The sequence below is a fragment of the Mustela nigripes genome, chromosome 2, assembly GCF_022355385.1.
Source record: "Mustela nigripes isolate SB6536 chromosome 2, MUSNIG.SB6536, whole genome shotgun sequence".
NCBI classification, from domain to species: Eukaryota; Metazoa; Chordata; class Mammalia; order Carnivora; family Mustelidae; genus Mustela; species Mustela nigripes.
Genome location: NC_081558.1, coordinates 19,439,906 through 19,464,903, shown reverse-complemented (window position 1 = coordinate 19,464,903; position 24,998 = coordinate 19,439,906). Strand labels below are relative to the sequence as shown.

The 24,998-nt window shown below is 42.9% G+C and overlaps 1 protein-coding gene across 4 annotated transcripts in view; it reads right to left on the bottom strand.

Annotated features, from left to right (window-relative positions):
• RBM6 (RNA binding motif protein 6) overlaps positions 1 to 24,998 on the bottom strand; it is a 106,297-nt gene that overhangs the window by 5,971 nt on the left and 75,328 nt on the right. For 3 of the 4 annotated variants that reach the window (XM_059389767.1, XM_059389770.1, XM_059389768.1), the window contains 11 exons: positions 17,160 to 17,234; positions 10,253 to 10,313; positions 7,408 to 7,680; positions 6,847 to 7,007; positions 5,526 to 5,623; positions 4,792 to 4,834; positions 4,576 to 4,657; positions 4,252 to 4,337; positions 3,561 to 3,707; positions 2,699 to 2,794; positions 1,321 to 1,581 (listed from right to left, as the gene is read on the bottom strand). In XM_059389767.1, the coding sequence (XP_059245750.1) occupies positions 1,321 to 1,581; positions 2,699 to 2,794; positions 3,561 to 3,707; positions 4,252 to 4,337; positions 4,576 to 4,657; positions 4,792 to 4,834; positions 5,526 to 5,623; positions 6,847 to 7,007; positions 7,408 to 7,680; positions 10,253 to 10,313; positions 17,160 to 17,234 (1,383 nt within the window). Of the gene's footprint in view, positions 1 to 1,320; positions 1,582 to 2,698; positions 2,795 to 3,560; positions 3,708 to 4,251; positions 4,338 to 4,575; positions 4,658 to 4,791; positions 4,835 to 5,525; positions 5,624 to 6,846; positions 7,008 to 7,407; positions 7,681 to 10,252; positions 10,314 to 17,159; positions 17,235 to 18,175; positions 18,275 to 24,998 lie in introns of those variants that run through there. The other variant, XM_059389769.1, reaches the window with a different exon arrangement.

Genomic DNA, 24,998 nt, shown 5'->3' with positions numbered 1-24,998 from the left:
CCTCGAACACTATCCTCTTTTTCAAGCATCCAGAAAAAATGAAAAGGAGAACCCAAGGTGCTAAAAGAACAAAAAGACTGCTTGGAGAGTCCTGTGTTCTTTAAGGGTCCCACACTTCTCGAACATGGCTCTACTACACAATACTCTCCAACATATGTAAGAAACTTAAGGGGTCCAGTACAGTATGGATGGGGATTCTTTGCACTGCATCACTGCAAGGAAAGGAAAAAAGTACTACAGTCCACTTTCCACTATCCCAGAGTCAGTTCAATTCGTGGATTCACCAGATTTCTGGCTCCTCTTTCCTGACATCAGCCATTTATTAGCATTTTCATCAGAGAGCTGAAATCTATTATTATTTAATTTTATATATCCTTTAACTTTTTTTTTCATTTAATTTTTTTAAAAGTAAGCTCTACACCCAATGTGGGGCTTGAACTCACAACCCCAAGATCAAGAGTCACATGTTCTACAGACTGGGGAAGCCAGGCGTCCCTAAAGAGCTGAAATTTGAATGTGTCAGTTTCATGACTGAGAATTCGAGGTCAAAGGGACCTGGGAGGTAATCTGTTGCAGGGATTGTGAGGAACTTCTCAGACCCCTAGAAACTCTGCAGAGCCTCCAGAGGCAGCTAGGAGAAAAGGGGGGCCTATTACCAAAAGCAGAGCTTCTCAGCTTTTAGCTACATAAGACTTTGGACTTTATATTGAAGGAAAGTCTAAATCTGATTTCCTCACCCGCTCTAGCAACATCTGCTAGAGAAGGAGTGTGAAATAAATCACCCTAGACTGAGAACAAGAGTCTATCTAGGGGTTTTATTCGTCCAGAATTTGGCTCTCTGGCCAGTACATCTGAGCGGGAAGATGCAGGGGAGGGCCAGTGTGTGTCAGGTTAACTCTCTAACAGCAGACGTTGTGCCCCCGCTTATAGCAATGACTCACCACATGAAGAGATGGCAGAATGTGACCCACCTTTGGGAAAACTGCACAGTATCAGAACTAGACAGAACCAGAGGAAGCCATCAAATACCACAGGAGAGAAGAGGCTTATCTGAAGTCCAATTGTTAGGTTAATAGAAGAGCTATGATGAGAACTCAGCAAACAAGCCTCCGACTTGATGACTCCCTCCCCTCCTGTCTTCAGCACAGCCCCGGAGTCTGGGGCTCAAGCCCCAGCCATGCTGCCTGCCAAGGTTTCTGAAGGTGCGCACAGCCTTAATGCAAAGCAACTCCTGACAAAAGGTGGAGGAACAATTCATTGGACTGTAATACATGATGGTAAGAGGCCAACGTTTGAAAGGTCAGGGCTGCTACCCCATACCTTGTGCAGGTCTGAGAGCTGCTGGTGTTTGATCAGAACTTCTTTGTTGGGAAACTGCCTTCTGCAGAGCAGACAAGCCAGTTTATTCCAGTCAGTGAGTTTATCTTCTTCGTTCTCCTTCTTGGTCAGCTCCTCCCTCTGTTGAGGCTGGGCTGTGCGGGGCTGTGGAGGAGGCGTCTGCTCCTCCTCTTCTTCCTCCTCATAGTCACTGTCTCCTCCATATTCACCCAGGAGGCCGATGAGTGGGTTTACCACCTTAGGCTGAAGGGAGAAGGCCAGAGATTAACACCAACCTCAACCTATACTGTGGGGCCTTTTTTCTGGATATTCCAATATGGGTATCTCATTTCTTGTCTTTTAGTTTGAATAGTGAACTGGGCTTAAAATGATGATTAATGATTAAAATGATGATTAATGACCACACTGCTCATTTCCCTCATGGAAGCAACATATTCAAGCTTGACTTTTCTTCTGGATTACTCAGATAAAACCAGAAAGATTCCCTCAGAAGTGACTCTAGCAACAGAACAGTGAAGAGAAAGGAGGGAAAGGAGAACTGACATGGAGGCAGGGAGAGTTAAGAAGTTATAGGTTACAAAGAGGAAGAGAAAGCAGCAATCCCTCAGGTTACCGTAACCCAGGAGAAAAGGAAAGATAAAATTTATGAAGGGCAACAGTAACCCCTACAGCAAAAGGGATTTAGGAGGTGGACCGAAAGCAAATGAAGAATAAGCTCTCAGGTAGACACTGAGCTCCTGAGCAAGGCAAAGGCATGGCCAGGACTGATGCTACAATGAATTAAACTAATAATGGGACACGGGAAGAGTATTTATCAGTAATTTATAGGACTGTGAAATAATGATGCATGGTCATGGGCTTGTGATTAATCGAAATAAAAAATAAAGCATGATCACTATTGCTACATATTTACATTTAATCAGAATCAGATTAGAGGAGACCATCACTTTAATGCATCTAAAAAACGGGTACTAATTTTAGCATCATTCACTTTGGCCAGACAGGTAAACCATAAAAACGACCACACATGCACTCCACACCTGAGCTTCGTACACAGCACCAAAAGGCAGGAAAAATTGGGGCCAGGAAAACAGATCTTTTAGAAGTATTAACAAGACCAAGATTATAACTTAAAAAGAGCCAGACATTCCCTTGTCTGATGGGAATGGTGCAGGGTGTCTATTAGCAGACAGGAACATTTATCTCATGCTCATACTCAAGGGAAGTCCTTGTTTGTCCAGTAGAGAGAACAAAAGGACCAACACCCAAGTGAAACATCAGTCTTTGAACTTCCCTTCCCATTTAGAACCAACCCGATCCCCAGCTCCAGCCCCAGCCCTGAGTGTTGGCTTAGCCTTACTGGTGGAGGACTTTCTTCCTTCTTCACAGTGGGAGGCAGGGGCTTCTTAAAGACGTCCTCTGGGGGGGCTGTCCCCTCAGTGGCATTTTCCTGAAACTGATTAAACCCATAATTCTTATATGATACTCATAAAAAAGCTGGGCTAAGAACCCTGTTGAATTTAATCAGATTTTCCAAAAACTCCTAATTTGTGAAGTATCTGAAATGTTGTTATAATGATTTTAAAATAAAAAGCCTTTGAAAACATAACATTCAGTATATAGTGAGTGATCACTATATGTTAGGCACCAGATGAGACATTTATATGCATTATTGTCCTCAGACTTTACTATAACCCTCCCAGATAGGCATTAATACCCTTATTTTACAAAGGATTGGGAATACGGTTGGGAAGTTTCCTTTGCTTCTGTGCACTCTCTTTCCTGACGAGTAAATAAAATCTTAAAAAAAAAAAAAGAGCAAGTGGCAAAAGCTGAATCCAAATATTATAAATAATTATAAATAATTAAGTATTATAGAACTATGGAAAAACTACTTAAGAGCAAATATAAACAGAGCAGAGAATACAGAATGGTAACCTCTGCTACAATTACAACTACAGTAATGTGTATACAGAGTCAAGCACTGAAGAGGGGGTGTAGGAAAGTGAAACTACATGGAGCCCAGGCGTTAGGGTTTAGCTGGGTCACTTTGTTCTGCCATCCACAGTTTTGGCCTTTGTGAAGGAGTGACCACCAGCTGTAAGATGCAAGGGGATTGTCTGCTTTTTTGGTAACTTCACACCTCAACCCTAGATCTCCTTTATAATGCTTTTATTTGAATCTGTAACTGTCTGGTAAAGAAGATTCCCAAGTCCTCTTACCCTTGTCACTCCTCGGTCTTTTTTCTCCTTTCCATCTCTTTTAGATGCTTCCTTCTTACTACTTGACTTTCCTTGACTGGTGGACTTCTTTTCCTTGATCTCTTCTTCTTCAGGTGATCCAGGGTCCTGGGGCACATAGACTTCTTGCTGCAATTTAGTTAGAAACTGTTAAGTCTGCAGAATATCTCACTTCCCCAGTTAATTCTAGGTCTAAGGAACAAGTTCCCTTCTGGGAGAAAGAACAGCTCTCTCCCTCACAAGCCTAAGAAGAGACCGCATCAAACAATCTTGAAACCCACTCCAGGGGCTAGGACCTATCCAGACCATTCACTGTCCATTTTTCCAAGAGCAGCACTATTCTTACCTATAATGCCACAAAGCACTGATTTTCTCTATAGGCAACAGTTAACACAAAGGTCACCATCTGTAAATCCTGAATGAACACAACTCAGTAAATACAACTCAATATACGATGTGGACTTCAAAAAACACCAGGCTAGACATGAGATACAGACAGTGTAACAGCAGCTGCCAGAAACAGAGAAGTACTTAAACTTCCATGAGATTTAAACTTTTCCACTTTTCATGTAATAAGCAACCAAAAATCCAGGGAATAAAATCTTCAAACCAACAAATTATAGGTACTTTTCTCAAAAGAATCACGGATAAAGTAAACAAACCAAAAACTCACCTGGGTGTTTGGGTCATAGTAAGTTCCTGCCAAAGGGTCATAATAGTAGCCAGTAGCAGAATCATATATGTAGCAGTCAGATGATGCTAGCGGGAATAAAACCAGAGCCAATGTTAGTCCCTGTCCAGTGGAGCCCTGCTGTGGGACTGAGAACAACCCAAGCATGGGGCCAGCCAACCCACACAGGTGCAGAACGTGCAGACGGTGCTCTCTGAATAAGCATCCCCAGTTAATGGTATTTCTTGCTAACTCTGTGACCACAAAGATCTCAATTAATGAGCAGTCAAGTCAAAAAGAGCAACAAAAATAAAACAAGTGACTCACACTGTTGTCCTTGTCGATTTGTATCTGAAGCCCAGTCTGAATTTCTGCCTCCTCCTCTCCTGTCTCGGAAATACTTTTTACCCTATCACAGAAAGGCTAGTTAAAATTATGGAACTTCTGATAGCCCTTACCAGTCACCCGCTGGAGAAAATTCAAGATGACTCTTCCAGTCACTTGAGGATTTTGACAGAGCACTCCCCAGCTGCTGAAGCCTACCTGATAGTAGTGCATGTGGTCAGAATGGTCCCCAGAATCATTTCTGCAACAAATAACACAACACATCTTGAGTCTGCTACAAAAAGCCATTTGAGAATTGCTAACCCTATGGATTTGCCAAGAAACTAACTTTTGCCCATTCTGCAGGGAAAGAAATGGATCCAGAGCAAGCAGGCCCGGCAGTACAGAGATTCCTCCTACACAGCTGCTGCTGGAGCAGAACAGCAAACGAGCTGAGGTGCCAGAGCACGATCTGCCCCATCCTCCAAGCCTGCCTCTCTGATATAGCCGCTTCCCAGTGACCACTCCTAAGTCAAGGTAAGTATAAGAATGAAGGGGAATCAGATTTCCTGGTACCATGGAGGCATGAACAGGGTCAGGGGAGTGTGGAGTCAGGACAGCATTTTCTTAGGATTCCAAGGGGCAAGGATGTATCGAGATTCTTCTCCACATCCAAGACTGTATCATTTGGAACCCAAAGATACCAGGCAGTGAAGAGGGAAGGCACTAAAGTACCTAGTACTGCTATTTCAGGAAAAAACAAACAAACAAAAACAAAAAAAAAAGAAAACTAGAGTCAGAATAAGCCAAGCTACAGAAAAAGAAAACATGTACACATATCTGAAGAAATCCACACGGGAAGGTACCATGTCTTACTATCTCTACCTTTTAGGAGTTGCCTCCCAAGAACTTGAGTAGGGGACTCACAAAGGAGCCCCACTCCTCCGCCTTACCTTCGTTTTCCGGTGGCCAAGTTTACAGCTACCATCTTCCCATCAATACTAAATGGTGGATCAAGGTTCTGCAAGATCTTCACTACACGAAGAGCTTCCTGGGAAACCAAAGACAAATTGCAGCACAAAGAGAGAAAAGGCCATGTCCTTTGAAAGAGAACTAAACGTGGATTTTCCTTCTCAAAAGAAAAATTTACTGAACATTATGTTCTGGCTATAATTATAATAGTAAGAGCAAACTGGCAAAAATAGGCAACTCCAGATGAAGGGCTGATCAGAATAGTGATCACAGTAGACATCAGTTTCTGGTACTGATATCAGAAATTCAAATCCTCTTCTTTTAGGCTGCAACTCTCACTGCATCAAATATGGTTTACGAAGTCTCTTGTGACTTCTAAACATGAAATCTAAAAAATACCAATGAGGGGCACCTGGGTGGCTCAGTCAATTGCCCACCTGCCCTTTTTTTTTTTTTAATTTTTTAAAAAAGATTTTATTTATTGATTTGATAGATCACAAGTAGACAGAAAGGCAGGCAGAGAGAGGGGGAAGTAGACTCCCCGCTGAGCAGAGAGCCAGATATGGGGCTTGATTCCAGCACCCTGGGATCATGACCTGAGCCAAAGGCAGAGGCTTTAACCCACTGAGCCATCCAGTGCCCCGACCATCTGCCTTTGGTTCAGGTCATGATCCCAGGGTTCTAGGGTCCTGGGATCAAGTCCCCCGTCGGGCTTCCTGCTCAGTGGGGAGGCTGCTTCTCCCTCTGTCTCTGCCACCCCCACCCAAACTCGTGCCCTTTCTCTCTCAAAAAAAAATCTTAAAAAAAAAAAAAAAAAAGAAAAATATCAAGGATTTTCATTACTACTTTCATGTTATTTCCATAGAAAAGGGCCCCACAACTAAAAATTCAAGCCACAGGAATCTCTTAAACAACATTTTAAGGAAAAAGAGAATATGTCCTGTTACCATCAAATATAAAATCATTTATGGCTGAGCAAAACAAATTTAAGAAACTAGAAAATTTACTAAAGCTTGCAAGGTTCAGTACACAGATTCTTCACAAGTAACTAAGTTCTCATGTTATTTTAATTGGACATTGTAAATACCAAAAGACAAAACCAAATCTAGAAAAATGCTCAGAGTTCTAACTTTCAAAGGCAGTCCCTTCCTTTGAATGAACATTACACCTAAAGGAAAGAACAAGAGGGTTTTTGATACCAGGTAGCACATGAGAATTCCAATGACAAGGAAGTCCTTCAAACCTTCTTAAGGTTTCTATAGCCAACTGTCCCTTGGCCATTCCAAGGCAGAGGAAACTTACCGCATGGGAGTCGAGATCAATAAAGCCATAAGTGTGGCCCATGGGGCCGGTTCTGTTCTTGATGATACGGACATTGGCAGTAGTAAGGCGGACGTAGGGTTCCAGCACTTCTACTATGACCTCAGGTGGAGTGGAACGATAGATGCGCTTTAGCATAATTGCTGAACGAACCACATATGAATGGGAGGAGCAAGGAAAGAGAGAAAGGTTAATTTTCAAAGCCGCCAGAGCCTGATTGTCCTTTTTTACTGCAGATGCTACTCTGCTCTAGCAAGGCTGATTCTATAAAACATTGCTGGGTTATACACTTCAAACATTTCTTCGTCAATACTAAAATACTAAAATGATGTCTTGCTGTATTTGAATAGCAATTTGCTATTTGGAGGATGCAAGTTCCTCTGACTGGTTACAGCAATGCCTGCAGAAAGCAACAGCCTCCACAATCAGGCTGAACAGTTTTACTAGGGTGTGGGAAACACCTGGTACCTAACCACAAAACAGAACACCTATACTCTAACTGCCGTGGTCACAGGCTGGTTCGTGCCCTGACAAATCACTTACTTTTGCTCTCCCCATCCTGGCGTGTCTCCCCAGACCATGGTTCCTTCTCTCGGTCTCTTCGGAAGGTGAGTCCTTCCCTTCGAGGAGGTAGATACCTTTCTCCTTCTCTCTTTTGATGTCCCAAGCGTGGTTCTTGTCCTTCTTCTCTCTTCTTGGGTTCAGGTTCCTTATCAGCTGACCTTGGGGACTGGTTGGGTTGTTTTTCTGATGGTGCTGGTATGGATGTTTTCTGAGGCTGAGGATAGGTTATTAATTCTTGCTTGGCTTCTGTCACTATAGAAACAGAAACAGAAAGAGAGTCTCCAGCAGGTTTCATCCCAAAAACATTACTGCTGTGATTCCTCCTTACCTGCTACCAAATACTCATGGAATGCTTTTAATAGTCCCAGAAATAGCTACAAAAAATGTCCTTTAATAGATTTTAAGCCAGGCCAATGAGAAAGCACATGAAATAGTTCAAAGAAGCCACTCAAGTATTTAAATTTCATCTTAGGAGTTTTCTACCACTTCTCAAACACTTAAATATAAGAAATCCTTCATGAGATGCTGGGCCTAACTATTTAAACCAATGATAAGAACAGATTTGGGAACAAAATTATCTTTGGTAATTGCCAGAAGTTTGGTAGAAACGTATATCCCAACTAGGAGTCTTCCTTCTTCCAGTGTTATAGTATTAAAACAGCCATCTAAAATTCTGTAAGATCACAGGTGCCCTCTTCTCTGGGGAAGCTAACAGACCTACCTGTGTATAGCTCATTCATTTGCAAAGAATTACAATGAGCAAATGCCCTCCGAAATATAAATGATTCATTTTAAATCTCTTTCTATAGCAGGACAATTTGTCCAATTAATTAGGAACATATTTTTGCAATGAATTCATTCTTGAAGGGTTCACAGGAAGCCAGGCGTTCAAAAAAATACATTCTATAGGACCAATGTAGAGATAACTTAACAGCAGTGATAAGCAACTAGTGAACACCTGCTTTACATGTTTCCAGGTTAAAGCTGTATCAGCCCTCTTAGTGGCAGGGCACCCAAGGGTATTTATAAACCAGCCATTCATTTGTTAGAATATACAGAGAAAGAAGTCCTTCTTCAGGGGAAATACACACAATTCTGCCTAATCTGAAGTAATGCAAACTAAAAATCTCAGTTATTTACTCACCTTCTCACAAGTTGGGTTGGCTTCTACAGCATCTAGAGCCTTCCTTAAAGATTTTCAGAACCTGTTTCACAGTCCTCACTAGAGAGTAGAATCTCCACTGCAGGCCAAAAGGCTAAGAAACTGTAGACATACTAAGTTCTAAACTTGGAACCAACAGGTCCTTTAAAAGCTACCTGGATCCCTACACTGTATTTTTTTTTTTTTTAAGATGTTATTTATTTGACAGAGAACACAGTAGGCAGAGAGGTAGGCAGAGAGAGAGAGGATGGGAAGCAGGCCCTGCTAAGCAGAAAGTCCGACGTGGAGCTTGATCCCAGGACCCCGGATCATGACCTGAGCCGAAGGCAGAGGCTTTAACCCACTGAGCCACCCAGGCACCCCACATTGAACTATATTTTATGGTCATGCCCTAGCTCTGAATGTGTATTATCAAAAACAGGGATATGACAGTCATTGCTGGGGCACCTGGGTGGCTTAGGCCTTGGCTTAGGCCATGATCCCAGAGTCCTGGGCTTGGGCTCCCTGCTGAGCAGGGAGCCTGCTTCTCCCTCTCTCTCTGCTGTTCCCCCTGCTTATGCACTTGCTCTATCTGTCAATATGTAAATTAGTAATCTTCAAAAAAAAAAGTCATTGCTATAGGACTGTTGTTACAGATGCCTTTGACAGACTCTTTAAGGTTGCCTATCTAAAGGTTCTCTGGAGAAACTGACTTAAAGTTAAGTGACTGAGAAGCTGGTAGGTTTATTCGTTTATAAAAACAACATATACCCAGGATGCCTGGGTGGCTCAGTTGGTTGAGCATCTGCCTTCGGCTCAGCTCATGATCCCAGGGTGCTAGGATCAAGTCCCACATCAGGCTTCTTGCTCAGTGGTAAGCCCGCTTCACCCTCTGCTTGCTGTTCCCCCTGCTTGTACTCTCTCTGACATAATAAATAAAATCTTGGGGCGCCTGGGTGGCTCAGTGGGTTAAAGCCTCTGCCTTCGGCTCGGGTCATGTTCCCAGTGTCCTGGGATCGAGCCCCACATCGGGCTGTCTGCTCCGCGGAGAGCCTGCTTCCTCCTCTCTCTCTCTCTCTCCCTGCCTCTCTGCCTACTTGTGATCTCTGTCTGTCAAATAAATAAATAAAATAAACAAAATCTTTAAAAAAAAAAATAAATAAAATCTTAAAAATAAATAAAATTAAAAACACAAACAACATATAAATCTGATTATTTTCTCTTGTTCATTTTTTACTGTTACTTTACAAATATTTTTCTGTTGAAGATCCTGAAATGTTTATATAGAGCGTAAATAAGAAAACGATCCTGATAGCAGATGATTCTCAGTAACTACAAAGCAGTAGGGGATAAGGGTCACATGGCTGAATGCCATGGAGATTCTTTTTCAACCTCACATCCTTAAATGTATTCTAAATAACACTTCTTCTGACCTCTGGTCAGCTGCCCATTTAGTTCCCTCAATGTGAGGATCTGGCAACCCATCATCTCCTTCCCCTGGTGGAACTGAGATCCAATATCATTCACTAACAGGTAACACGAAGTTAGAGATCGCATCGCACTTCCAAGAGCTTTATAGATCAACTTGTATTTAGGGATGACCACTCTTAAAAGCCAAAGAGAGCATGAGCTTTGTTTTGATCAATACACAAAACTACCACTACCACCTCTACCATCACTCACCTTCTCTTGAGCACTTGCAGAGTGAACATGAAGATCGGTGTCCAGCTACGCTGGCCTTACACTGCATGGGAAAGGGAAAGACTTCAATTTGACCAAAAACATTAAAAAAAATCTTGTGTTTATCCAACACAACATCACCTGCCAAACGTGAAAGAAATAAGCCATATCCCAGATCACCATAAAGCCTAACAAATCTGATGTCTCCCCACTCCTCACAGCTGGCAGACAGAATGAGGTGAGCTGCTGTTCGACAGCTGCCTTCTAACAGGGCACGTGGATACTAGAGCAATCCCAAATGCCTTTGCTGAGGACACGGATTTCTACAGGAAATAAATTTAACTAAGAAAACTGGACTGTTGGGGCACCTGGGTGGCTCAGTGGGTTAAAGCCTCTGCCTTCGGCTCAGATCATGATCCCAGGGTTCTGGGATCGAGCCCCACATCGGGCTCTCTGCTCAGCGAGGAGCCTGCTTCCTCCTCTCTCTCTGCCTGCCTTTCTGCCTACTTGTGATCTCTGCCTATCAATAAATAAATAAAATCTTTTAAATTAAAAAAAAAAAAGAAAACTGGACTGTTAAATGGTTTATACAATACTACTGCCCCAAAGCCACTGCCCCTCACAGTTGCATCCAACATTTGGTCCTGAACTTCAGGCCCATTCAGGCTAAGCTGGAGCTGGTAATTCAACTGCAACGCTCCTTTCTCAAACACTGATTTAAAAAGGGGCAAGGAGGGGCACCTGGGTGGCTCAATCTGTTAAGCATCTGCCTTTGGCTCAGGTCATGATTCCACAGTCCTGGGACGGAATTCCATATCAGGCTCCTTGTTCAGCAGGGAGCCTGCATCTCCCTCTCCCTGCCACTCGCCCTGCTTGTGTTCTCTCTCTGTTAAGTAATTAAAAATTTTTTAAAAAGATTTTATTTATTTATTTATTTGAGAGAGAGACAGTGAGAGAGAGCATGAGCGAGGAGAAGGTCAGAGGGAGAAGCAGACTCCCCATGGAGCTGGGAGCCCGATGCGGGACTCGATCCTGGGACTCCGGGATCACGACCTGAGCCAAAGGCAGCCGTCCAACCAACTGAGCCACCCAGGCGTCCCAGTAATTAAAATTTTTAAACAAACAAATAAATAAGGAGCAAGGAAAGAAGAGGAAGATATGTAAGTAGTGCCTCTGGCAGCTCTTCTGAGGATGTTAAACGGAAAAGGAACATTCATTCACTCAAACAAGGGAAGAGGCACTTTGCAATGTGAATGTAGTTTTTCCTGTCTGAAACTAAGAATAAAAAGGTAAAAGCACACTACCCAATTCCAAAGATGCTAAACATTTGCCAGTGAGCTTCCAAGTAGTAGAGGACAGAACGCTGGCTGGCAGGAAACCAAGGAACAGGAACTGTGAAGATAAGGCTGCTATTGAGTAGGACCTTGTAGGGGGAGTAGGAGGGCATGCGAGATGGAGGAGAACAATGACCACTACAGTTCAGAAGCTAATGAGTAAAGAGCACACACTAGGTACCAGGCCTGTTCCACAAACCATCACCTGAAGTGATTCAGACAACTATTATCTCCTCATTTTGTAGAAGATGAAACTGAGGCCTGGAGAGAGTACTCGAGTAAGGTCATAACCGACTATCTCCTTGGTCCCTTCTCGGTGAGTGGCAGAATCATAGGCACAGCCCTGCCCACTGTCCAGCAACTGCGATGCCTCCCTGCAGGGTGAATGCACTTCTCGCTCCATGGGCAACTCTGGCCGTGTCTCACTTTGGCCAACAGAGTGTGAGTGAACATGGCCTGGCAAAAGCTTCTAAGAGCCATTGGCTGGGAGCATGAGCTCTCTCTCTTAGGCAGGGGAATAGCAGTGCCACATTGGGACTGCTCCTTCTAGGTGGGTCCCAGAATGAGAGGTCATAGAGCAAAACAGAAGCAATGACCCATGAAGTATATGTCTGTCCATTTAAATGGACTTAAGTCTCTGGGATTTGGAAGTTGCTTGTTACTACAAAAGAGTTGTAAATGGTGAAGTCAGGATCCTAACCTTGGTTTAAGTACCATAATGTTCACCTGTTTCTTTTTTTTTTTTTTTAAAGATTTATTTACTTATTTATTTGACAGAGAGAGAGAGAGAGAGAGAGAGAGATCACAAGTAGGCAGGAGGCAGAAAGAGAGGGGGAAGCAGGCTCTCTGCTCAGCAGGCGTCGATCACAGGACCCTGAGATCATGACCTGAGCTGAAGGCAGGGGCTTAACCTTTCTTTCTTTTTTTTTTTTTAATTAATTTATTTATTTGAGGGGGGAAGGGGCGGAGGAGTAGAGGGAAACAGAGAAACTCAAGCAGATTCCTATGCTGAAAGTGGAGCCCGATGCAGGGCTCTATCTCATGACCCCCGAAATCATGACCTGACCTGAAACCAAGAGTCAGATACTTAACCAGCTAAGCCACCCAAGCACCCCCATGATTTCCAGTATACACAGAGTGCAACCATCACCACAATCTACCTTTAGAATATTTCTTTTCTTTTTTTTTTTAAAGAGTTTATTTGACAGAGCACACAAATAGGCAGAGTCAGGCAGATAGAGAGGTGGAAGCAGGCTCCCTGCTGCGCAGACAGCCTGATGCGGGGCTTGATCCCATGATCCTGGGATCATGACCTGAGCTGAAGGCAGAGGCTTAACCCACAGAGCCACCCAGAGACCCTTAGAAGACTTTCATTGACTTAACAATGAACCTCGTGGAGTCATTTTGCACTTTCACCACCAGTCCCATGGAATAGTGCAATATAAGGTGCTTTGTGTCTGGCATAGTATTTTCAAAGTTTATCCATGTTTTTGCATGTTGCAGCACTTCATCCTTTTATTTATTTTAAAGATTTATTTATTTGAGAGAGAGAGGAAAGAGAGGGTATGTGCGTGTGCACACAAGCAGGAGGGCCAGAGGGAGAGAGAATCTTAAGCAAATTCTGCCCTTAGCAAGGAGCCTGATGCAGGGCTTGATCTCACAAGACAGAGATCATCTACCTGAGCCAAAACAAGAGTCGGAGGCTCAACTGACTGTGCCACTCAGGAGCCTCATTCATTCCTTTTTTTTTTTTTTTAAAGATTTTATTTATTTATTTGACAGGCAGAGATCACAAGTACGTGGAGAGGCAGGCAGAGAGAGAGGAGGAAGCAGGCTCTCTGCTGAGCAGAGAGCCCGATGCAGGGCTCGATCCCAGGACCCCGGGATCATGACCTGAGCCGAAGGCAGAGGCTTTAACCCACTGAGCCACCCAGGTGCCCCTCATTCATTCCTTTTAACTGCCAAATAACATCACTGTAGTGCTGTACTGCATGTTGTTGGTCTATCCATTCATCAGTTGATGGATTTTTTTGTTGTTTCCACTTCCAGGACATTACATATAATACTGCCATAAATATTATATTTTGGCAGCTTCTACATCAGGTCAAAGGTCACATATGCAGGGCTGGTGCACTCCTTCCAAAAAAGTGCAGAAATTACAAGTACCCCTGAGACAGCTAAGCAAGTGGCTTGTCATCTTAGGGGACAATGTAACTAAGCCATTCTGTTCTTTCAAGCAACAGTTTTAGCAATAGCTATGTAATTTTTACATCAGATATCAAAATTTGCTCTCTGCCAGGTAACAGAAAGCAGAGTTTGGGGCACAGGGATGGCTCAGCTGGTTGAGCATTCAACTCGTGGTTTCAGCTCAGATCATGATCTCTGAGGTACCCCTCTCTCTCTGCCCCTTTCCCTGCTCATATGCTCACTCTCTTGCTCACTCTCTCTTGAAAATAAGTAAATTAACCTTAAAAAAAAAACTGAGTTCAAAATTGTCTCTTTAATCCTGGCTCCCTCCATCCCTGATTATAAAAGAAACAATACATGTGCTTATAGCTCATACAGAAAGTATAAGAGGGGGGAAATCACCCATAATCTCAAACTGTAGAGGCAATCACTATTAAAATACTAAATGTTATAAAAATCCTAATGGTCTTTATGTAGAAATGGAAAAGCTAACCCTCAAATTTATATGGAATTGTAAAAGACACTCAATAGCCAAAAGAACTTTAAAAAAGAACAAAGGTGAAAGACATACTTACCAATTTCAAAATTTATGACAGAGCTAAAATAATCAAAACAGCATGGTACTAATGTAAGGATAAAAATATACAACGACAGAATAAAACTGAGTGTCTACAGAAATAAACCTACAGATCTCTGGTCAACTGCTTTCCAACAAGGGAGCAAGACTATTCAATGGGAAAAGAATAGTTAATTCAGCAAATGATTCTGGGACAAGAGGATACACACACGCTGAAGAATGAAGCTGCCCTTTAGCTCATAGCATGAACAAAAATTAACTCAGAACAGATAAAAGCTTTAAATATAAAAGCCCAAACTATAAAATTCTTAGAAGAAAACACAGGGGTAAATCTTCATCACCACGGATTTGGCAATTGTTTCCTGACACCAAAGGTATAAGCAACAAAAGAAAACAACAGCTGAATCGGACTTTATCAAAATTAATTTTTGTGCAAAAAACATTGTAAGAAGGAAAAAGACAACATACAGAATGGGAAAAAATAAATGCAAATCACATATCTGATTAGGGATTTATATCCAGAATCCAGTATAAAGAACTCTTACAACTTAACGACAAAAAGACAAATGACCCAATTAAAAACGGGCAAAGTACTTGAATAAACATTTCTCCAAAGAAGATACAAAAGTGGCAATAAATACAAAAAAAGATGCTCAACATCATTAGTTACTATGGAAATGCAAATTAAAATCATGAGATACTATTTTATACCCACTTAGGATAGCTATTACCAAAAAAGGGGCTGGGGTGCCTGGCTGGCTCAGTTGGTAAAGTGTGTCACCCCGATGTTGGGGCTGTGAATTTGAGCCCCACAATGGATGTAAAGATTACTTAAAAATAAAAAAAAATTTTAAAAAAGGGTTGAAATTACAAATGTTGGCAAGGGCATGCATAAAATTGAACTCTCATATGTTGCTGGTGGGAATGTAAAATGGTGCAGCTGCTGTCTCTGGAAAATAGCCTGGTGATTCCTCAAAGAGTTAAAACATAAAAGTACCATATGATTTGACAATGTGTGTTCAGGCAAAAACTTGTACATGAATGGTCACAGCAGTCTTATTCATAACAGACAAGAGGTGGAAACAACCCAAATGTCCATAAAATGACGAATGGATAAACAAAATGTGGTATAGCCATATATTATTATTCATCCATAAAAATGAGTGACATACTGATACACACTACAACATGGAGAAACCCTGACTACATGCTTACTGAACAACGGCAGACACAAAAGGTCAAATGTTCTATGACTCCGCTTACATGAAATGTCTAAAACAGGCAAATCCATGGAGATAGAAAGATTAGTGGTTTATTAGGAAATGAGGGAAAGGAGACTAAGGAGTGACTATTCAATAGATACGGGTTTTCTTTTGAAGTGATGAAAAGTTCTAGAACTAGACATGATGGTGGTTGTACCACACTGTGAATGTACTTAATGCCAGTGAATTATGTGTTTTAAAATTGTTAAAATGATAAATTTAATGTTATGTGTATTTTAATACAATTTTTAAATTTTTTTAAAGGATTTTATTTATTTATTCATGAGAGACACAGAGAGAGAGGAGGGGGAGAAGCAGGCTCCCCACCGAGTAGGGAGCCTGATGTGGGGCTCGATCCCAGGACCTCGGGATCATGACCTGAGCCAAGGGCAGATGCTTAACCAGCTGAGTCACCCAGGCGCCCTAAAAAGTTAAACGTTTTCCTAAAATGACACCATGATATATGAGTGCTTTGACTAATGACAACCACAGCTATATAAATGATATTTCACTGAGACTAATAAAATGTCAAGCTGAAGTTTTTACTGAGTTTTATCAAGTTCTATAATGAACTTTTAATAAATCATGGTTCAGAAATTTTATAAATTTTTCATAATTATTTCTGAAACTAAGTAGCAGCAATAAAAAATGACAAATTTTATTTTCATGCTCATTTGCAAGCCAGCTGGACTTCCAGTAAGAGTATAGCCTAGGGGCACCTGGGTGGCTCAGTTAAGCATCTGCCTTTAGCTTGGGTCATGATGGAGGGTCCTGGTACTGACCCCTGTATTGTGCTCCCTGGTCCGCGGTGAGTCTGCTTTTCCCTCGGCAACCCTCCGCCCCCCACCTCATGCTCTCTCTCTCAGATAAATAAAATCTGAAGAGTATATCCTAAAATCTTTAAATATGCCATTCTAGAAGACTATTAGACTTTTTTTTAAAAAAGATTTTATTTATTTATTTGAGAGAGAATGAGTGAGAGAGAGCATGAGAGAGAAGAAGGTCAGAGTGGAGAAGCAGACTCCCCAGGGGGACAGGAGCCCGATGTGGGACTCGATCCTGGAAGTCCGGGATCATGACCTGAGCCGAAGGCAGTCACTCAACCACTGAGCCACCCAGGCGCCTGACTATTAGACTTTAAGAGAGGTAAAATGCCATGAAGTTCTATATCCTTGGAAACCTATAATATCCAAAAAGTGTGTACCTCTCATAGATCCAACCTCTCCCAATACTAATTCCCTATAACCACCCTCAGGAAGCATCACCAGGAAGAGGCTGTAAGTCAATGCAATTCATAATCAATTAAAAAGCCTGGTGTGTGTCCCTTGAGAAAATGCCTCCAATAGGCCCAGAACCCTCTATGGCCACAGGCAGCAGCTGGGAAGCATGAACGGTGGCTGGCCTTGCCCTGACCCTTGGTTTATCTGAAGCAAACTAAGGTAGAAGAGCTTTGCCCTTGCAATGCATACGACCAGGGGGCACTCCTGGAGACACAGAGGAGCTGTGAGGCTGGATCCTTACCTCTAAGGAACGGAATTCTTGGCACTTACCCGTTTGCAGTACCAAAAATCTGGGCCTGGTATGTACTCAAGGGTGACCTCTTTGTCATGGATCATTAGAGTCCCCTGTGAAGACAAAGACAGAAGCCATCAACATCAACCCTCAGAGAAAAAGAGAGACAGGAAGGCACAGAGAGCCTTTCCAGTCCCCAAGCTGAAACATTTTACAAAGAGTGAACCTATTTATTGACAAAAGGAAATGGCTGTTTGAAGCCACAGACTTGGGGCAGTGTGGCAGAGCAAGCTCAAGCTTAGGGAAAGGGTGTGGGAGAAGGTGAGATCGGTCTTCAGCCTTGCCTCTTGTGGGTCAGGGCGCTGTCCTTGGGCAGGTTAGGCCGAGTCTACTTCTCCAAATGTCACGCAGCGCACTCTCACGAGTCCCAGCAAGCCCCCCACCTGACTCGGAGCTAGCACACTATCAGAGGCAAACTCTTCCTTCTGCAGCACAGAGGCACAGGAGCCCTCTCAATCATCTTCTTGTCCATGGCTAACTCAAATCTCCTTGGAGAGGTAGGTAGGGCTCTTAACTGTGGTGCCTGAAAACTTTCTTTAGAACACTGGCTGCATGGCAAAAGCCCCAGGAAAAAGAGGTACAACCCCGATGACAGGCAGAAAGGAAGAAGGTGAAGCTTCACAGCAGGTCCCATCCTTGTGGCAGGAACCTGAGTGGCCAATGGTGGCAGCGGAGGTGCTGGCGGCGGCGGCAGCAGCATCACTCTGGCGTGGAGCCTACAGAGTGAGCTAGCCATGAGATCTGAGGAGCGACCATTGGCAAATAAGCACTTTGGGGAAGTCTGGCACAGGAACAGGTGGGGGAAAAAGGCTCAATAAACTTGCGGTTACAGAGCTCCTTTGCCTCTGCATTTTGGAAAAGTCACAAATTCTATTTCACATCAAGAAAAAGTAAGGTTATTAAACACTAGCCAGCAGATCCGTGTTAGAGCAGAGGAAAAAAAATCTCTGCCTACTGACAAGAGACCCTCACCCACACTGGTAAGTGAACTAACCGAGGATGCGACTCTGGAACTAGCCCCTGCGCTGTGTTCATTCTCCGCCCTCTAGGGTCCTCTGTGTCTCCTCAGACAGGGCTCTGAGTTCTACAAGGCATTTCTTTGCAATTGGACCTCAGTTTCTTGCTTGAATCCATACATCTGTCAAATAATGCTTTACCTCTCTGCTTTTCACACCAAAAGAGTCAAGAAAAATACATAGAATAAAATTATTGTCTTGTCAAAACCAAAGGAAATCTGCCCACCTACCTAGGTCCTAGATTCTGGTCTCTGAGAAATTGTTTCGTGGCTTGTTCTCAGGCTAGAAGATGATGATAATAAAAATCTGCTATCATTTATTAAGCGCTTACTCAGAGCCAGAAATGGTTAAGTATGTGATCTTATTTAATCCCTTGATGATCCCATAAAATAGTATCATCATCTCCACTTCACAGATGAGGAAACATGCTTGGAGCCAAGGTCACCCAGATGGTGAAAGGCAGAACCAGATTCACATGTGGGCTGTAGATAAGGGACCTCCTACGGCATTCATCACCTCCCACTCTGTATTAAGGACAAGCAATCTGCTCTTGGAAACCCATCCAGGAAAGAGAAGAACTCTGCAGGCAGGGAGGTCAGGGGACTATCACTCTGCCAAGCTCTCCCATACAGGAGGTTGGTAAAGATGGTATCCTTCTACCTAGAGGCAGTATATCACATCATTTAAGAACATGGACTTGAACTCTGGGTCAGGTTCCCTAAGTTTGAATCTTGCCTCCCTCCACCTCATGACCTCCAACAAGGACCTTATTAACTTCTATGTGCTTCAGTTTCCTCATTTGTAAAGTAGGGATAACAGTACCTGTTTCATAAGGTGGTTATGAAGATTAAGTTAATACATGTAAAGAGCTTAGCATGAAATATAGTGAGGGCTCAATAAATGTACTTTGACTTCTAAGTGCTAAAATAAAAAAAGGACTAGCATCAATCAGCAGGTGAGACTAGACAGATCAAAAGCCACTCATTTCGCCTCACTTGCCTGTCAGGTAATTTTTCACAACTATTTCAATCTACTAAAAGACTAAGCTTTCACAGGAATTGGTCACTGCAGGTCAGAACCTGTGTCTTTATGTTAGCACTTAGTTGTCAAATGCTGGGCCAGATCTTAGTGTCCAGGCTAAATCTTTCTGACCTTTTGTCGTCAGGTGCAAGTACAATACTTGGTACAGAAAAGGAACTTAATAAGTACTTGTGGAAGGAACAAAAGACTGAATGGATGCAACGATCCCTGGAAGACTGGAGTGCTCAGCACAGAGTGGCTCTGGAGGGAGGTACTGCTGTCATAGCGTGCATCTGTATACCCTGGCCACAAAATATGTGGGCTGCCGTTTGAAGAGTGAACAGTGCCACTGACACAAGGCACTACTGTGAACACAATCATTCGCATATTTTTATTTCACCACTTGGAAGTGTCAGTATACTCAGGAATTCCTAAGGCAAGGAGTCTTTATACTTCTAGGGTAACAAATATGCCGCTCCAGGAACCATGGATGACTTCTGTCCAGGGTAGGAAACTCCTGCCAGGAGCACTCATTAACATACCAACGTTGAGAAGATTGCTTTCCCCTCAGGAGTCACAAAGGCAATGATTTCCAATCCCTCAGAGTCCCCTACCACTAGGATGGCTTTCTTTTCTTTTCAATCCGCACAGGGCTAGACACAAGGCTGCCAGGAAACCACTGCTAGAGAATATGAAATGCTTTCAACATCACCGTTAAGAACAGCCAATTGGAGGCGCCTGGGTGGCTCAGTGGGTTAAAGCCTCCCTCTGCCTTCTGCTCAGGTCATGATCCCAGGGTCCTGGGCTCGAGCCCCGCATCGGGCTCTCCCCTCCGCACTGAGCCTGCTTCCTCCTCTCTCTGCCTACTTGTTATCTCTGTCAACTAAATAAATAAAATCTTTAAAAAAAAAAAAAAAAGAACAGCCAATTGTTTTAGTAAGAATAAACAGAGAAATCACCTGAGTGACAGCAATCAGGTTTACCTATGATTTGCTTCCCCAGCTGCTATAACACCTAAGCTGCTCACATATACCCAGTACAGGTTACATACACTGTGACTCTCCCTATCCTGGCCAGGCCCTTTCTTCAGATTTCATAGGGTAAAGATCTGCCAGTGTCTCCTAGGGAAGCAAACTGTGGAGAGTTGGATTAATAAATGAGCTGGATAAATATTAATAAATAATAAATTAATAAATCATTAATGAATGGTTTCATCATTTTTAGTTGTCCACTTGTAACTGTCTATTATCTACCATCTTCACACATCAGGATTTTTATTCATCATTTGAATTACTGGATTGTTAAGCTACTAAAGCAAAGGTACCACAAAGACCACAAGTCTAATTAACCAGGTCTGGCTTCTAAAGAGGCATCAGATATTTGAAAATAAAACCAGAGACAACTTCTTTCTCAATAATGTTAGATAGAGGGGAGCCTGGGTGGCTCAGTGGGTTAAAGCCTCTGCCTTTGGCTCAGGTCATGATCCCAGGGTCCTGGGATCGAGCCCCGCATTGGCTCTCTGCTTGGTGGGGAGCCTGCTTCCCCCACCCCTGCTTGCCTTTCTGCCTACTTGTGATCTCTGTCAAATAAATAAATGAAATCTTAAAAAAAAAAAAAAGTGTTAGATAGGCATAAATTAGATCAATACCTGCTAAAATTTATCTCCCAGGCCCAAAGCCCTCACTTGACAAAGTTACATATAGTTATTCCTAACACACTCTGGGTCTGAGGGCAGCTGAACTCAACATCCACACTTCCATTTCCCTTTCTAGCTGCTGCTCCTGGAGACTTGATTACTTCATTTTGTGACTGTGACAAGGACTTGGGTCAGAGAATCATATGGTCCAACTGGCTCATAACCAAACCCCAAGAATCCTTTCTAAAGGTACTGGGGAGGTACAAGAGCAAATAGGAAGGGAAGAACATTCCTGGCCAGCAGCTTGGCATGTTTGTTGATGATCTCCCAACACAAGCACGGTCACAATCACATTTTGTACCGAGAGCATGGTTGCTGTGCGACAGAACAGGTCATCCCATTGAAGCATGGAGAGAGACAGATAGGATCAAAAAGCAGGGAGAAGGTATGTGAGTCTCGTGAATACAACTCACGCTGAAATATTCAGCAATCCCTCCTCACAGATTTGTGCTTCTTCCAAACATAGGATGAGAGAGTCAGGCTACTGGTGGCTGAGAACTGGTACTGTTTATTAGAGATAGTAATCTTTATTCACAAGGCAGTTACAGTTTACAAAGACATTCTTCACAAATGTCACTTGGCTCAATCCTCACAAGCACGGCATATATGAAACCTAACCTGCACATGGGAAGTATGGCTGGGATACATGGAACTGCCTGCACGAGATCACAGAGCTCCTGAGCAACACATACCAAACCAAAAGTCAGGTTTTCTTTTTGCCATACTGCTTGCTCTTCCTTCTACGCCTCCAGGGAGTCAGCCAACTCATAATAGCTGCCACACCGAAGAGGTGGCTTCTGATCAAAAGATGCATAAAGTCTAAAGAAATTCGCAGGCAATGGCCCCATAGGGATTTTCTTAGAGAGACTAACATAAAGACCCTGCTCCCGGATAGCGTTGCCAATCCCCCAAACTGGTCTGCTCAAGTGGTCTTTGTGTTTTCCAAGCACTACAATTACTCTAAGGCAAGTGCCTAAGACAAAGAGAGCTGTCAGTAAGCAGCTGCTACCAGCAGTTTCAACAACCCAGCAATCAAATGGACTTGCAGAAAGAGTAAAGCAAGAGGAACCAAATAACAGGTTTAAAACAGATGTATGTCGAACCTCTTAGTGTAAAAGGGTAGTTTTTTTTTTTTTAAAGATTTTATTTATTTATTTGACAGAGAGAAATCACAAGTAGATGGAGAGGCAGGCAGAGAGAGAGAGAGAGAGAGAGAGAGAGAAGCAGGCTCCCTGCTGAGCAGAGAGCCCGATGCGGGACTCGATCCCAGGACCCTGAGATCATGACCTGAGCCAAAGGCAGTGGCTTAACCCACTGAGCCACCCAGGTGCCCCAAAAGGGTAGTTTTTATAGAAATCTTTTGCAAAGCAGCCAGGTTCATTCTTTTGGGTGCAAGGATATGTTATAGTTCAAACATCTTGGAAAACTCAGTGTTTCCAAAGGCCAAAACTAAAATGAAGCAGAAAGAGCAAAGGAGGAGAGGAAGGAAGGAGGAAGTATAGAGGAAGAAATCCTAAGGGAAGCACACAGAATGCTCTGTGACAACTCTGTAGTAGCTCTGTTCAGTGAGCTCTATACCCTCTGTTAGACTGGCTTTTCTTTCCTTCTCTTTCTTTTTTTCTTTTTTGAAGATTTATTTATTTGAAGGATGCCTGGGTGGCTCAGTTGTTGGGTGTTTGGCTCAGGTCATATCTCAGGGTCCTGGGATCAAGCCCCATGACGGGCTCCCTGCTCAGCGGGAAGCCTCCTTTTCCTCTCCTATTCCTCCTGCTTGTGTTTCTGCTCTCACTATCTCTCTCTCTCTGACAAATAAATAAAATCTTTAAAAAATTTTTTTATTTATTTGAGAGAGAGAGAGGTCTTCAGCAGACTCCATGTTGAGTGCGGAGCTGATACAGGGCTCAATCTCACGACCCTGAGATCACAACCTGAACAGAAACCAAGAGCTGGACACTTAACCGACTGTGCTATCCAAGAGCCATAGACTGACTTTTCACAGAACAGGATCTAAGTCACTCTCTGAGCAGCAAGGAGATGAGACCATAATGGGAGCTCCACTAGAAACAGAATCTCACTTCAGGGTCCAGTTTAAAGTTGAGGGGCAAGGAGACATCGCACTCTCAGCTAATACTTCATCTTGATACCTTTCCTTATCTAGATGAAAGCACAATCATTTTTTTCTGAAATGCTCCTTAGCAATATTTTTCATGGGGCATCTGGGTGTCTGTCTGTTGGTTAAGCATTTGTCTTCAGCTCAGGTCATGATCCTGGGATCAAGCCCCATGTCAGGCTCCCTGCTCAGGGGGAGCCAGCGCTTCTCCTCCTCCCTCTGTCTCCCTGGCTCGTGGTCTCTCTCTGTAATAAATAAATAAAATCTTTTTACTACCTGACCAGTTTGTCTGTCACTTCCTAAGAGGACACAAAGAGCACTTTGCTAAAGTCTTATTTGTGCTCTCTGAAGCAGCATGGCTGGCCTGTATTTCACTCAGCCTAACCCACCAGGCTCAGAGCTAGCCAGAGACAGAGTCGCCAGATGAACCCTGCTCTAGGAACACAATACACGCTAGACCAGGCCCCAACATACAGAGCTTGATTGTTTCAAAGGTATCTGGTGCTGAGTATATATTCCACCCCCTCCAGCACCACTCCCTGCTAGTCTGTGGTGTATTTTAAAATAAGATCTCAGTTCTTCTACTAAACGGAAGGGATCTCAGTTCTTCTACTAAACGCCTCTTGTCATTATGAAAGAAAACTTGCAGTCTTTGAGATAATTTCATCAACTTAGCTCCCAGACTTGTCTACTAGGGTCTCCACAAAACTCTCCCGCTATAGGAGTCATTTGGGTCAAAAACAAAGAGGCAAAATGAGTAAGCAAATAAGTAAATAATCAAAACTGAGGCAAGTCTTTTCTCTCCCTGTGAGAAGGTGAGGTTCTATCAGAGACTGAGGCCAGGCAGATGGGGCACTCACCAAACTCCTTCACCACAAACATCTTACTATGAAGAAATAATTACAAGATTCCCCTGAAACTCATAATACAGTATATGTTAACTAAATTGAATCTAAATAAAGAGTTTTAAAAAAATTACAAGATCCAGCTATAGTACTTAGAATAACCGAATAAATGTGAACCACTAAAATGCAAACATTTTTGAAACATTGTTATAATTCTGTATTTTTTTTTTTTTAAGATTTAGGGATTTATTTATTTGAAAGAGAGAGAGAGCATGAACAGGAGGGGTCGAGGGAGAGAAAATCTGAAGCAGACTTGGTCCTGAGCGCAGAGCCCAAAATGGGGCTCAATCTCATGACCCTGAGATCAGACCTGAGCTGAAATCAAGAGTCGGTCACTTAACCAACTGTGCCACCCAGGTACCCCAATTTTGTATGTTTTAAAGCAGTATTTCATCTAATGTTGACAAGGACCTCAGCCTAATTAAGATTAAGACCAATTAATTAATTAATTAAGACCAATAATAATTTATTTCCAAATGGAAGCAGAGGATCATATTTGAACATGCCATAAGACGTGATAATCCTCAGAATTCCCTTCAGAATTCAGGCTTCTATAACCACCATTTCACTTTTTTTTCCCTCAGTTGGTTTCACATCGTAATGAAATCAAAGCACTCATAAAGTCGAACAGATATAGAAACAAGACACAGCTTGTTCCTTCCTCACAATTTTCTCAGATAGCCCTAAAATAGTTGTGGAGTATGCAGGGCAGAGGTTTTAGTCCCAGATAAAAGGGCTCTCCACCGACTGAGACCCTTAGGGCCATTTTCTACCCACACCGTTGAATACTACAACACTATTTAACACTCTTCCATTTTCTGAAATGACCTTTTTAAAAAAAGATTATTTGTTTATTTGAGAGAGAGAGAGAGAACAGAGGGGAGGAACTGAGAGACAGGGACAGGCAGACTTTACATTGAGCACAGAGCGGGGCTTGATCTTGCAACCTCGAGATCATAACCTGAACTGAAACAAAGAGTTGGATACTCAACTGACTGAGCCACCCAGGCGCCCCCTGAGATGACTATTGTCCCAGCTCCCCAACACTCATTTCTTTGGAAAAAATGGAC